The 15,352-nt window shown below is 36.0% G+C and overlaps 1 protein-coding gene across 1 annotated transcript; it reads left to right on the top strand.

Annotated features, from left to right (window-relative positions):
* Positions 1 to 3,970: 3,970 nt before the first annotated feature.
* LOC116305742 (mRNA export factor) lies at positions 3,971 to 12,070 on the top strand. Its single transcript, XM_031715725.2, has 10 exons — positions 3,971 to 4,299; positions 5,173 to 5,265; positions 6,103 to 6,189; positions 6,442 to 6,681; positions 7,052 to 7,078; positions 8,511 to 8,623; positions 8,904 to 8,976; positions 9,852 to 9,956; positions 10,496 to 10,588; positions 11,219 to 12,070. The coding sequence occupies exons 1-10, from the start codon at positions 4,084 to 4,086 to the stop codon at positions 11,303 to 11,305; spliced, it is 1,134 nt and encodes a 377-aa protein (XP_031571585.2). The 5' UTR covers positions 3,971 to 4,083; the 3' UTR covers positions 11,306 to 12,070.
* Positions 12,071 to 15,352: the final 3,282 nt, after the last annotated feature.

The raw sequence follows: 15,352 nt of genomic DNA, 5'->3' as shown, positions 1-15,352 counted from the left end.
TTCTTGCCTCCAAGTGTCGTTCATTACTCGAGCACAAAAACAGTCCTATTTAGTCGCGCATCAGAGTATTACTAAGGGGCATATGCAAGGTCCGGGATGTAGAACGCCAGGGTTCATCGTACAACGCCAAGTTTTTTGTCCCGCTTTCTTCTGAGGTTTAAAGATTTTGTTTTTCGCAATGAATGAATATTTATTATATATAAGCACACCCTTTCTTTGGACTTGCATACCTCACCCATATACCTATGGCAAGGGTGCAAATATTTACCTCACAATATTGCTTCATCATGAGTTTGTTGGAAAGGCTGACGATTCTATACACATGCCTTACCCCGTTATGGTAACCTGCTAACTAACTAACTTCCTGATAACTATAACCAACCGTCGCTCAAATAAACAAACCTCGCATTACCACGCAATGCCGTGCTAGTTCAAATGAGTAAACTATTTGTGACAGCTTTCATTTGGTCTTTCTAACAGTGGAATGAAAGTATAGCTCACCCATTATTGGATTTTTTTGCCTTTGCTTCTGCAAATTGTAGGTTGGTTATTGCATCGATCATTCACCTTTATTTTCTTTATTCATTTTGGTTCTGCAAGTCCTTGGAATGCTATATCACTTCTCAAGAGGGCTGTATGTTATTTCAGACGTAGTTCATTTCCATTCCCTGTGTACCCAGTGCTGCAAGTCCCCTGGCAACAGCCCTGAATTGATCTCTTAAAGTTCACCTGCTATGGAAAAATTATTTTAGGATTTTTACTTTTTGATTTATTAAAGTAGGACCATACTTCCAGACATCGAGTGCTGAACCGTCGTTTGGCAGCGCGAAGCATTTACGGCTACGCCGGAGATTTCGGCCCCGACACCGCTATTCGAAGATTTACAGACTGATCAGGAAGCTCGGCCGCAGCCTAAGGGAGAGGTTAGTCGGCCCCTAGACCTTAGATGATTAACCCCTTGCTATGACCAGCAAACTCAACATTTTGATTGTGACGCTGATGGTTTTGAACGCATACTCATTCCTTTCCATGTGGGATGCGTTTAGTAAAACTAAACGGAACGTCATCATAGTAAATTTGTTCTGATTGATTTCATCTGACTTTTTCATATGCATGAATTCACTCGGGAACTATTTATTGTGAAACGAGCGGATATCAATTTGTATGAAAATTCGTTTAGAAATGTTATTCAACTGGTCTTCATGATGTTTAAGACTCAGGGGCAGACTCGTACCCAGTTGCTTCTCTTATCTTATTGATCTCACGTTGTGGTTGATGGGAAGGATTTAGTGAGTTCCCGGTGCATCAAGCCGAAAGCCACCGCGCGCAAAAAAAACGCGAAACAAATGACGATTGGGCACGAGTCTGACTCATGGGTGTAACCAAGGGGTGCATTGGTTCATGTGTACCGCCCCCCTCCACCCACCTCCCGCACAAAAGTTGAAGGTCCGCTGACTCATTCATATTTTTTGAACCCTCTTTCCATCTGCATATGGTAGCATTTTTAACTATCGCTCACCCATTATTTGATTATTGTTTTGGTTCTGCAAATCATTGGAATACTCCTTCTCAAGACGGCTGTTAGTTTCGACATAGTTCCATTTCCATTCCCCGTGTACTCACCCTGCAAGATCCCTGGTTACGCCCCTGACAAAAGCCCTTCAAGAGAAAAAATCCGGTAATACGTTCATGTTCTATATACACTGAACTGCCAATTCGGACTATGTATTTTCTTGCAATTGTGTAATTTGACATCATTCGCTGTCATTAGATATCATTCACCGTCATTCATCGCCATTCAACATCATTGACCATAATTCAACGTCAGTCACCGTCATTAGACATCATTCACCATCACTGCCCGTCATTGCCCATCATTAGACGTCATTGACCGTCATTAGACATCATTCACCATCATTGACCATCATTAGACATCATTGACCATCATTAGACATCATTGACCATCATTAGACATCATTGACCATCATCATGTCTACTGATGGTCAATGATGGTGAATGATGTCTAATGATGGTCAGTGATGGTGAATGATGTCTAATGATGGTCAATGATGGTGAATGATGCCTAATAATGGTCAGTAATGGTGAATGATGTCTAATGATGGTGAATGATGTCTAATGATGGTGAATGATGTCTAATGATGGTGAATGATGTCTAATGATGGTCAATGATATCTAATGATGGTCAATGATGTCTAATGATGGTCAATGATGTCTAATGATGGTCAATGATGTCTAATGATGGTGAATGATGGTGAATGATGGTCAATGATGGTCAATGATGGTCAATGATGGTCAATGACGGTGAATGATGGTGAATGATGTCTAATGATGGTGAATGATATCTAATGATGGTCAATGATGGTCAATGATGTCTAATGATGGTCAATGATATCTAATGATGGTCAATGATGGTCAATGATGTCTAATGATGGTCAATGATGGTGAATGATGTCTAATGACGGTCAATGACGTCTAATGATGTTCAATGACGGGCAGTGATGGTGAATGATGTCTAATGACGGTGACTGACGTTGAATTATGGTCAATGATGTATAATGATGGTCAATCATGGCCAATGATGGCCAACGACGTTCAACGATGTTGAATCACAGGCTAACCACTCTAATAAATGAAGGAAATACTAAATGGTGTCTTGTCTTTGTCTTTTTATGCGCGCGCTATCGATTTTTTGTCATCTCACCTACCCCCCTTGGTAACAACTTTGTTTTTCTACTATACAATATACTAACAAGGTAGGCAACTTCACGGGCTTCCTGTGGAAAATTCAAACTTTGACGAGAGAAAGCCACGAATTTATCTAGATATTTTGACTTCGAAAACAAAAAAAGTATACAGAACGTCGTACTTACATCTAATCTTCAATAATTTAAAGGATTTTTGATAATAAATTTTCTATAAGGAGGGTTTTTTGGGCTTTTTTAGCGAAAACTTATGTGCCGTCAGTTATGCTTGCATCCGAGCGGGCCTGAACACTAGAAAAGGGATCCAAAACAAGTCCTCTCCCTCCCTCTCCAAGTGTTTTTGGTTCGTTACCACATGCTTCCCAACCCCACATCCCGTGAGTCTTGCATTTTACTTCCGGTTGTTTTTTAAACCAATCAAGAAGCGTCGCCTATTTTTGGCTTCGCGAAACTTTTTGTAAAACTTTTTTATCGTAGAGTTGTCAGATCTATCTTGAAAAACGTCTTATAGAAAAAAATAGAAATAAGATATATTGTATCAGGGTGAAAAAGGACAGAAAAAAACATTTTAAACTATTTTTCATTCACCTAAAGTGCAATGAAGTAAGTATTCTTTTATTTTTTTCTTGTAGTAAACTTACGTAGTACACGGCTCCACAAACTTGGTGTGAACAAAGTTTATTAAAAAATACATATTTATCAAACCAATGATAACCAATTTATAACTAATAATATTTTCCTACTTGCATTAAAAATGCGTATTTTCTCTGCATGAATCTTCTTAGGAAGGCATGGCAGTTTTTTGGCTTTGAAGACGTCGCAAGCCATTCCAGTGGAACACACTAGGTTAACGTTTTTGCCGTTACACTTTCAAATAAATTAATCATCTCAGTTGTAAGAAAAGATTTATCAGTGCCCGCTTTGCCTTGTATAAGAAAATTATGCCCTGCTAGTGCTTGGTCTAAGCAATACTTTTGCTCTAGCGTCAACCTAAACGGCAGAGAAAATACACGTTTTTAATAAACTTTGTTCACACCAAGTTTGTGGAGCCGTGTACTACGTAAGTTTACTACGAGACTACTTGACGATTCCTTCCTAAGACGATTCATGCAGAGAAAATACGCAAATCCGGTAATAAGTTCATTTATTACCGGATTTGGTACAAAAATCCAGCCTCTTCTGCTCTTCTGATTTGAGGATATTTTACCGACTGGTGCCAGCAATAGTTAGCATTGTTAGTCCAGCGGTTTCCCCCGTTTGTTCTTGCCGCCATTTTGTTCAAAGGTGCATGAAAAACAGGAAGAAGCAGGCTCTGAACAAAAATACGACCAAATCTACATTCATACTGACCTAACTGAAAATGTTTTCATCTGGCACAACTGCCTTTGGAGCCGGCACGACTAATTTCAGTGGGTTTGGCGGTGGCGTCAGTACGACTAGTAATACTTTAGGGTTAGGTACATTGGACAATCCAATGAAGGACATCGCGGTACAGTCGCCTCCAGATGACACAATCAGTGCTATTCGCTTCAGTCCTATAGCTGATTTTCTCATTGCTTCATCTTGGGCTAACGATGTAAGTATACTCCTATCATCTTCTAGTTATCTGTCCTCTTTTAAAGAAACTCGCGCTTTACATATGAAAAGGAAGACGAACTGGTTGAAGTGAAAATTATTGAGGCTTACCAAAAAAGTTTTCAAACATTGAGAATATTTCAAGTTTATCATAAACTAACATAAGATTAACGCTATTCGAACATAACTACGAAAGTTCAAGGAAAGAATGCTGGAAATATATGATATATATATTTATTTTGCATATCCAAACTTTTTCATTTAAAATCTTTAAAACTTGCTAACTATGCACAATTTTATATAGTCTTTATTCTCTACTTTCACATCCCCATAATGCCTTGCATCTTTGGGGGCAACCAATCAAAAAACTGTCCCAAATTGAAAGGTTTCTTAATTTAATTTATACTATACCTGCTTTTATCTGTACAATACGATTATCAGTTTATTCCAAGTTATTTTTGCATGTACAGATCATCAAGAGTTTTGGTCTTACAGAAAATGTATTGATTTACAAAAAAATGGTTAAAATTTACCTTAAATGTCTTCAAGCTTCTATCAGTTTTCTGTTTTTTACTTTTTCATTTTATTTTTGGTTACCAAACAAGGTATTTTAATAAAAATAATAATAATAGTGCATTTATATAGCGTATATCCAGATGAATGCTCTTTTCCCTATAATAATAACAATAATAATCAAAAACTAATGATAACTAAAAATCAAAATAGTTTTTAAACAGATGAGTTTTAAGTTGCGACTTGAATTCAAGGACAGTTTGATCTGGTTACCCCCAAAGACACAAAGTATTATGGGGATGAAAGTAGAGAATAGTTTGTATCTAATGACTTTGTATAATATCTCTGATTGTTGTGATAGGTTCGTTGTTGGGAAGTCAAAGAAAATGGCCAAACCATCCCTAAAGCACAAAAGACTCACTCAGGACCAATATTAGACTGTGCTTGGCATAATGTAAGAAAAGTTTAGAGGGAATGTCATAACCCACCTCATAATTTATGAATGCTCCCTAACAAATACCTTCCCTAACAAATACCCTCCTAATAATTTCTTTCCCTGTGGATAGGGTGGTTCATGTGGTAATCATATTAGTATGATCATACTGTGCCATTACTTTCTCAGCATTCTGATTGGTTGTTCAGAAATAACACTTGACCCAGCTTGTTCAATAGAAGTAATAAGATTTTTACTAGGGACCTTAATATCCATGACAGGAGCAAAGACAGAACTGCTAGACAATGACTCAAGCATGTTTTTAATTAAAAATACTTTTCGTATGTTTAGCACTTGTTCACATAGACCTTTGAGTGTCAAAGGATTGACCAAATCTATTTTGTTATTGCCTCGTTTTATTCTTTTGTAATCCAATAGGACCTTTCAGCGAATGTGAACGAATGCTAACCTTTTCATACATGCTGTACTGTGCTTGCCATTGCATGTCTCCTTGCTAGAACTTCAGTTGGTGCTTTTTTATGACCTAGTGAGGATGGCAAAGGCAAGATTATGGCATGCACATGAAAATGTGCTGTCGTCATTTTTCAGCATCGCAGTCCTCTCTTCCCTCAGGATCTTAAGGTCACTATAGACACCTTGCATGTGACGTCAAAGCAGCTCAATTTGGAGGACAAAACAAAACAATTTAAATCTTATGAGAATCGGGAACCTATTGTTATGTCCTCCACATTGAGCTACATTCCCACATGCTGCAAGGGGTCTATATCACAGTCAGTGATGCATACACCTTTTTATGAATCACTGTAAACATAACCTTATTTCTTGTGTTTTAATTAGGATGGCACCAAAGTATTTACAGCTTCAACAGATAAACAGTGTAAAATGTGGGACCTTAACTCTAACCAAGACATCCAAGTTGCACAGGTATTGGGGATTACTATTTACTTCTCATCTTATGAAGAGGTTTTTTTAATACAATACAGTACAATACAATACAATGCAAATTGTTTTCTTTATACCATACATTACAATAAGGAGAAAATATAAATATAAGTATATTTACAAAAGAATGGTAGGGGCTACCTAGAATAACCATAAGAGCTAAAAGAGCTAGGTAACACTGTTTAACAAATAAGTTACAACATTTCACCTGTGTCTTTTTCTTTGACGATATAGCATGATGGCCCAGTCAGAACGTGCCACTGGATACAAGCATCAAACTATAACTGCCTCATGACAGGAAGCTGGGATAAAACCCTAAAGTTCTGGGATCTAAGGTCGCCAAACCCCATGCTAACTCTACAGTTGCCCGAGAGGTGTTACTGTGCAGATGTTGTATACCCAATGGCTATTGTCGGCACTGCACAAAGAGGAATAATCTGTTATCAGCTAGAAAACCAACCATCTGAGTACAGGGTACGTGTAGATCTTAATCACAGTTTAATAGAGATTTTAAGTGTGATGTCAATACTCCATTTTACAGTTCTGTTCCAAGCTAAGGCTGGAGTTTCCGCGCATGATAAAAAGTATAGTTTTGCTATTCGGGAAACTGCAGCCTCGCCTTGCAACTATTATTCATGGTCACTTGAACAGAACTGTAAAATGGAGTATTGTATTGAAAAACCACTTCTAGTAATCTTAAAGTTTTGAAGTCTTTCAGTCATTCTGTTTTTTTTTAGCCCTTGTATATTCTATTCAAAGCATGTTTGTTAAATTGATTGGTCTATTGAAAAATGATTAAACTCTACAGATTGAATTCACTGCGTTGACCTTTTTTATTTTTTAGAGAATTGAATCCCCCTTAAAGTATCAGGTTGGTTATAGCATTTATTATTTATTTATTATTTATTTATTATATATTTATTATTTATTTATTATTTATTTATTATTTATTTATTATTTATGTACTGTTTAATAAACGAGTAGGAGTGTTTTATACCTGATAAAACACGATCTACGAGTTTTTTGAACTGCTTAAAACACTCATGAACAATTTATAAGATTTTGGTTCAACTGGAGCCACCATACACGTCACGAACATGGATTTTTATACTTCGATAGAGATTTGACGTCACGGGCATGCGCAACCAGATTCAATAGAAGCTCCCACACGTTGGATATTGCGTGCCAAGGCAAAGACAGGCACGTTAGTCAAAGATCATTAGGGTTGACTATGACCTTGATGAAGCTCTATGTCTTCATCTAAACTTGGATGAATACTTCATCCCTGATGAAGTCATCCTCATAGTATTCGAGTGGTCTTTATATAAAGATCACATGTGTCTTTATATAAAGACACATGTGTCTTTATATAAAATCACTTGAATACTAATGAAGAGGACTTTATCGGGTATAAAGGTTCATGCACGTGACGTGTATGGTTGCTCCAATTGGACCATAAGCTTATGAATTATTAATGAGTGTTTTAATTATTATTTATTTATTATTTATTTATTATTTATTTATTATTTATTTATTATTTATTTATTATTTATTATTATTTATTATTTATTTATTATTTATTTATTATTTATATATTTATTATTTATTAATTATATATTTATTATATATTTATTATATATTTATTATATATTTATTATATATTTATTATATATTTATTATTTATTTATTATTTATTTATTATATATTTATTATATATTTATTATTTATTTATTATTTATTTATTATTTATTTATTTTTTATTTATTTATTATTTATTTATTTTTTATTATAATTTAAAAGGATGTGTATAATGTTTTTAGAAAGCAAGCACCAGAAGAGCGTATTAGTATGAAGCATGCCCTCTAGACTGCATTATTCAGTTCATTACAAGATTTTTCAAATCATTCTTTATTATCAATCTTCCATCAATGTATCAAAAAAACTCAATTCTCAAACTGTGTGGCACCTTTAAGACAATTAAAAATGAATAATGAATTGCCAAACAGCAAAATTAGCCAATCAATAACCTTGACTACATTCCGAAAAGCTGCAGCCAACTGATAAATACGTAGTCATACGTGTTGGTTGTTGAAATTTAAATTTCATCGATTGATTTTATTGACAGAAGATTGAAATGACCAACAATCCAATAATGAACTGAACAATGCAGACCTAGGGGACACACTTCATGTTTTTGCCTGTAACTGTTTAATTATTTTGTGTAACTTTCTAATTTTTTAGTTCCTTAAGATAATATGATCAAACATAATAGAATAATTACTTATAAATTTATACTTCCAAAGAATCGGTGTGTGAGTATCTTCAAAGATCCTAAGAAAAATAACCAGCCAGTTGGATTTGCCTTGGGATCAGTTGAGGGAAGAGTTGCCATCCACTTTATTCAGCCACAAAACCCGTAAGTCAGTCGTTTGGTTGTTCGTTAGTTCGTTCATTGTTCATAATTTTGTTTGTTCATTTGTTTGTTTGTTTGTTTGTTTGTCGGTTCTTCTGTCTGTTCGTTTGTTTGCTTGCTGTTTGTTCGTTTGCTCGATTGCTCGCTCGCTCGTTGGTTCATTTGTTTTTGTTTGTTAATGTGCTGTGGGAAGGCAGATGAGGATTACGATAGAAGACTGTCATCACTGAAAGCAACCTATTGCTAGATTAATAGACTTGACATATTTCTTAATATTTTTTAGGAAAGATAACTTCACATTTAAGTGTCACAGATCAAATGGAACAGGTGCAAGCAATGTCCAAGATATCTATGCAGTAAGCAAAAGTTCTTTGTTTTTTTCCATGCATGATATTTAGATTCAGATACTATACTCACTATTGAAGTTCCTACACTATTACTCCTATCTTCACTGTAACAGCCAGTCATGTGTCCCAGTTACAGTGTGACATACCGTACCATGGCCATCCAACAAATGCTTTTACCTTTCCAACCAAGTGTTTCCATTGTCAATAAAAAGACTTTTTATGAAAGTGTCCAGCGTTAGACCAAAATAGGTATCACCTAGGGAAATTACTAGCCATTTTTAAAAATTTTTGTTGCAAAGAGTACAATATAATTTGAAATATTGGCAGTCACGCTGAGGGAGTTTGGGTGCAAATGCACAAATTCTCACTGTCTGATTGGCTAACTAGTAAAAAAATAAGTTAGGTGGCCATCGTAAGACACATCACATTGTAAATTCATTATCTTTATGATGATGGCAACAATTATTGTGATTTAGTGGTGATTGTCATCATGATAATGATAGTAATGGCGAAGGTGAATGACGATGATGAGGAGAGCGATTGTGATGGTGATGATGAATAATGATGAGGTAAAGGAGTAGAAGGAGCGCATGCAGTAAACCCATGAAATAAAACCAAGTTGATACTGACAAATAGTACAAATAGTACTAATAGTGACTAATAGTTGCTATCACTCAACCAGAACATTCATTACACAAACAAAAATACACAAGAGACCATTTGTGTCTTTTATTTAATGAATGTTCTGGTTGAGTGACAGCAACTATAAGTCACTAAATAGCTACTATTTGTCAGTATCAACTTTGTTGTTATTTCATGGTTTTACATTACTGCATGCACTCTACAGTAATAAATATCTAAAATCTAACTTGCCTTTTTCATAGGTAAATGACATAGCTTTCCATCCTGTACATTTTTGCCTTCTTGCCACTGTTGGCTCTGATGGAAAATTTAGTTTCTGGGACAAAGTTGCTCGCACTAAACTTAAGGTACTTTTTTATCAACAACAGCTTAGATTTGCTATCATAGATCCTGTAAACAATTAAGAAACAGGCAACTAGCCCAGAGAGTGGGTTGAGGGAGTTGCAAGCCAAACACCTTATCAATTGAAATTTTGTTTATCCCCAAGTTTAAAGTACACCTAACTCCTGATACAATACTTTCAGTATTGATTCTACATAACGTGAATAGTTGAATGCTGAAACATAATAAAATCTGGCTAGCCTTTGTTTTATTTCACTCTTTATAGGTGGGCATATGATGATGAAATTTGTATCAAGATTGATTTATTGATATTTAAATTGCCAAACAGAAATCTTTTAGATAATCCAACAAAGCAAAGTGAAAAAACCTATTGATAAAATTGTTAGCAAATTAAAATCACAACAGTAATGTTTGTAACATATATTACGTCAACCTATATGTTCTGAAGATCATGTGGCTAGCCACCCAATCTACTATCCCCCAGATTTAACCTTTCAAATTTCAAACATATTGAATGTTTTTTTTAAATCTTTGTGTGTTATAGACCTCAGAACAGCTCAATCTTCCCATTACCAGCTGTTGCTTTAATTCAAAGGGAAACATATTTGCCTATGCATCTGGATATGACTGGTCAAAGGTAAGATATCAATTATAGACCTCTGCAGATCAAGCATACAGCAATGCTCTCCTGATTCAGACCACCTACCATTCCCTTGAGTATTTTTTCTTTATTTTCTGGTAACACTTGAGATACTATCCGTCAGCTGATTGTGGACTGAAGGTGTTAGCTGGTCATAAGTACATGATTATCATGATTAGTAGATAAACATGCCAAACCTGGAAGGGTCTTCTTGCTGTACGGTAGTTGCTTGGTATCAACAATCTGAATGAATCTCATGACCATTCTTTGTTATGACAGAGCCACAATATAACATAAGCTCTGATTGAATGGCTTTGAAGAAGAAACTCTTTCACTTATTTTATGCATAGCGACCTCCTATGTGCATCCAGAATAGGATATATACTTGCTAAGCGTCGACCGTTCCTTTATTGAAGGTCATGAAAACAGTGCTATTACTGCTCAATTATCCATGTACTGTTCTGTTCTATCTGCCATACAGCTGGTAAAACTTCCTCCTAAGACCAGAAATTATTTCTATTTAAGGAACCAGAACAGCAATTTCTATTTGGAAGACAGTAGAATAGAATTCTAAGATGTATTACTGATGACATTAATAGTTTATTAACATGTTTTCTATTTTACCAGGGACACGAGTGCTATAATCCTCAAGTCAAACCAAAAATATTTCTGCGAAGTTGTGCAGAAGAGCTCAAGCCAAGGAAATCAAAATAAGGAATGACAAACGCAAATCATCACCTTATTTAATCTTGTCATCATAATAAAACCTTGGTGTTGCCTAGCATCTGCCTTATGTAGCAAAAGACATTCACCACAGATAGCCTAACAATACTGTTTGGCCAGGAAGTTGGACAGATGTGCTTATTTAAAGCCCCAAAACACAAAGCAAAAGAGTTGTTAAGAAGTAATGTATCGATGTTGAGCCAGTAGTATGATGACTGCACTCACATAACGTTCTCTCGATTTAGAACTGGGCTTGATTCTCAGGCTTAAATCCTTACACTTAGCTGGGCATGTTAGAAATCAGCCAAACAAAACAGGGAAAATAGCACTTGTGCTACAAGCTCTGTGGTCTAAAATGAGAAAGGATAAAGGAGAGAAAAACTAATCAAAAAGGGAAAGAGGGAAAAAAATGTTTTTCTGTATCTTTGACATCTAATATATGAGAATTATATGTGTTAATACTCTGTAGGAAAAGCTCAATTCCATATATAAATTCAATTTTTTTTTGACAAAAAATCCTGTATAGTTTTTTAACTGACGATGTACAGATGAAATCAACATATTTAAACTTTGTTATTCTATTTTCATTTCTCGTTGCATTGACAAAAAGAGAAGAAAAAAGATGGAAAAAACCATTGCATAATGAAGATTCTATATTTTGATTTCTGTGCTGATTAGAGAGGGCGGCCGGCTTGTTGTATGTATCCTGCATGTAATAAATATGTAATTGCACGAATAATATACATGAAGAATTTACTCGATTCTGGTTGGCTGAGAGCAGTGCTGTTAACCAATAACACAGCAGGAAAAAAGTTATCGTAGAATGATAAGTTATACACCGTAGTGAAAATAGTAACTGACGTTTCGGACGTTAGTCCTTCGTCGGAGTCAATAGAAAGTAAGAGTAAGAGAGATGTTTATATAGTAGAGGAGAGAGAAAACAAACCAATAAGAAAAAAGCAAGCCATTTAACAAAGGAAAACAAAAGGATCGAAAACAACAATAGGTGGGAAATAACTTAATTATAAGCGAAGCGTTCGTTCATCCCGTGGGGATTAACGGTGCCAAGTGAATGAATTAAGCGCATTTCTTTTGTTTTACGATGATTGTTACTGCAGTGGGTTAAACACAGACCAAAAACAATAGCATTAAGCTCAGAGTGATTAGCCGAGCAACTGGTTTAGATAAATCTTTCTTGCGAATGTCGTAAAGGTGGTCTCTAAAACGATCACCTAATCGGCGGCCAGTTTCTCCAACATAGAGCATGTTACAGCGTGAACATTGAATGCAGTAGATGACGTTAGAAGAAGTACAATCAAAATGATCTGTAATATTAAAGGTGGATTTGGGACCTTTAATAGAAGTATGTGAAGCAACAAAGGGGCAAGTGTAGCAACGTTTGCGAGAACAGCGAAAAGTACCGGGTTCTTTATTAGAAGGAAGTACACCTTAACTAAGAAAGAGCGTAAATTACGGTCCCTTTTGAACGATAAAAGAGGGCGTTCTTTGAAAATGTTGGACGTGGTGGGATCAGAGTTGAGTAAATTGAAGTTACGATTAATGACAGGTTTGATAGAGTTGTTAATGGGATGGTAAGTGATAGTGAATGGAATGCGGTTAAGGTTAGAATTGCGTGATTTAGGGGTGAGAGCAGTGTTACGATCTATGGAAGAAGCTTTAAGCATAGCACGGTCGATGATGGTAATAGGGTAACCACGATTAAGAAAAAAGGAACGCATTTCTTGACATTTGTGAGAAAAATCAGTACTTGGCACTGCAGTGCAAATTAAAAATTTGTTGGTAAATATTTCATGTATATTATAAATAAGTAATCATATGGTTTCGCGGTCAATTTGGGATTAATTTTCACTCGGGTTATTTTTCAGAAGAGCTTCAATAGCACTCGCCCTACTCGGGCTCGTGCTATTTTGAAGCTATTTCAAAAGTCCACTCGCATAAATTAATTCCAACTTGCACTCGAAAGCAGATAAATACCTTTACAAACTCCAGGAAATTACTTTTCTTTCACTTATCGCTTATTTCAAATAAAAAAAGCTACTTATCTTTTATACCATAACTCAATTTCCCACCATCGTAATGTAAGTTTGACGACTTCAAGAGCGTAAACGTCTTAGTTTTGGTGGATGAACAACCTGTGTCTAAAAGGGTTGAAAAGCTTCAATCAAGCTATAAAAAGGATCGTATTCATAGAACTAACTAAACATTAACCAAGTAAATAGTTCATTTAAAGTCGGAATATTTGTACGGAAATTCGAGAACAATGTCCGAACTTTTTGGTGACCATCACACAACCTAAAACAATTTATACCCCGTGACAGCTAGCATCGAAAAGGTGAATTGTCGTAGACGAGGGGAATAACGATAGTAAATAAAGATGGTCGGAATATAGTTATTTCAGAGGAACTTGATCTCCCTGTACTTACTTTGGTCGAAGGTGATCGATTTTAAGGGGTGGTCAAAGGGGAGAAGAAGTAATGTTAGCAAAGAGGTCGTTAGAGGTCGTCTTAGTGAGCTGAAAACAAATTCCTAAACTTTTATAATGACTATTCGGTTGCACATATCCTCAATAATTCATTTTTTCAGATTTTTTAAAGAAAAATATAATTCAGAGTTTAAAGTTACACGGCAGAATGCGGGGGGGGGAGGGGGGGATCTGGAAAATCCGGCGAATACCGCGCACCCACGAAAAATTATCCGGGGTGTTGGCCGGGTGAAAACGTCTGCATTTCACTTTCTAAACTTCGACTATAGAATAAAACTTTCACTGCTGTCATATTTAGGGGGGTGTCAATGGGAGTACCCCCTTATCAGTTAACCACTAATTTTATGGCCGAATGTCAGTTAACTGTAAAATTTTTTACAGCGGTGGCCATAATATTAGCCAAAATAATGAAATGTCTGTTGACTGTTAATTACTAATTTTAGGTTATTCGTCAGTTAACTACTTGTTTGTGGACGATTCTCAGTTCACTATTAACCTTACTGACAACCTCCATCATCAGTCCGGCAATGTGCATTCTCTATTTTAGGCGTATTTAATTTCAATTCGTCTGGGCTCTGGGCTATACAATTCTATCCGCTGCCTGCCTAAGCCTGTATGTGTGCCGTGGAGCCAAGGGGGGGAATCTCACATACCCAGAGAAGAGTCTTATGTAAATTCAGTATTAAATCCATTCCTTTGATGATTTTTTTGTGCGGGTTATCAAGATCAATCAGTGTCTGTCCGTCCAAATGGGTTCCTAACCTCTCTGTCTGTCCGTCTATATGGGTGTCAAGCTCAGCGTATACTGCTCCTCGTCCATATCGGTGCCTAGATCTCCGTCGTTGTCTGCCAATCCGTCTGGCGTTGGATGTGTAGATCTGTCTGTCTATTTGCACATTCGTCTGTCTGTCCGTCCATATGGTATCCTAGATTGTCACTCACTCATTTACTACTAAGAAAACCGTAGGATTTGAGGGTTATGAGATCAACAATAAAAACATTTTGCCGGACCGAGAGAGTGAGCGCCGTTAATCTGGAGCACGAGAGCCGGAAACAATTAATAGCTAAGAGAGCTCTTCTATACTTTTATATTAAATGTCGAAAAATAAAAGTAACTACGAACAATACTAGCCCCACCCTCTTCGTTCTTCTATAAATCATTCTATTCTTTTTCATGCTATCTTGAACCTAACTTTAATTTGGTTCAGACTGATAATTCTACTTTATCTGAGCTTTGCAATTCATATCGATACCAATTAGACAATGGAGTCACTTCAGAAGAATGGGCTATATACGCGACCGGAAAGGTTTTGTGTATTTCATCATGGCTTCAGTTGAGGTCAAAAATACAAAGAAAATCAGAAAAATAAAATAAAATGCCGAAGGCTGTTCACCTTAAAGTCTATTCATTAAAAGAGACCAGGCTATTGAGTTTTTAATATTAATGTGTTTTTTTTTTTTAATCAGAAGCTAATTATTTTAGGAGGGGTATACCTATCTAATACCAGTCATGGTCGCCATCTTTAGGATCGGGG

Source organism: Actinia tenebrosa, unplaced genomic scaffold (assembly GCF_029948245.1).
Source record: "Actinia tenebrosa isolate PJP-AT-01 unplaced genomic scaffold, QUT_ActTen_1.0 PGA_scaffold10__47_contigs__length_13832649, whole genome shotgun sequence".
In the NCBI taxonomy this organism is placed as follows: domain Eukaryota; kingdom Metazoa; phylum Cnidaria; class Anthozoa; order Actiniaria; family Actiniidae; genus Actinia; species Actinia tenebrosa.
This window is presented reverse-complemented; position numbering and strand designations above follow the sequence as displayed.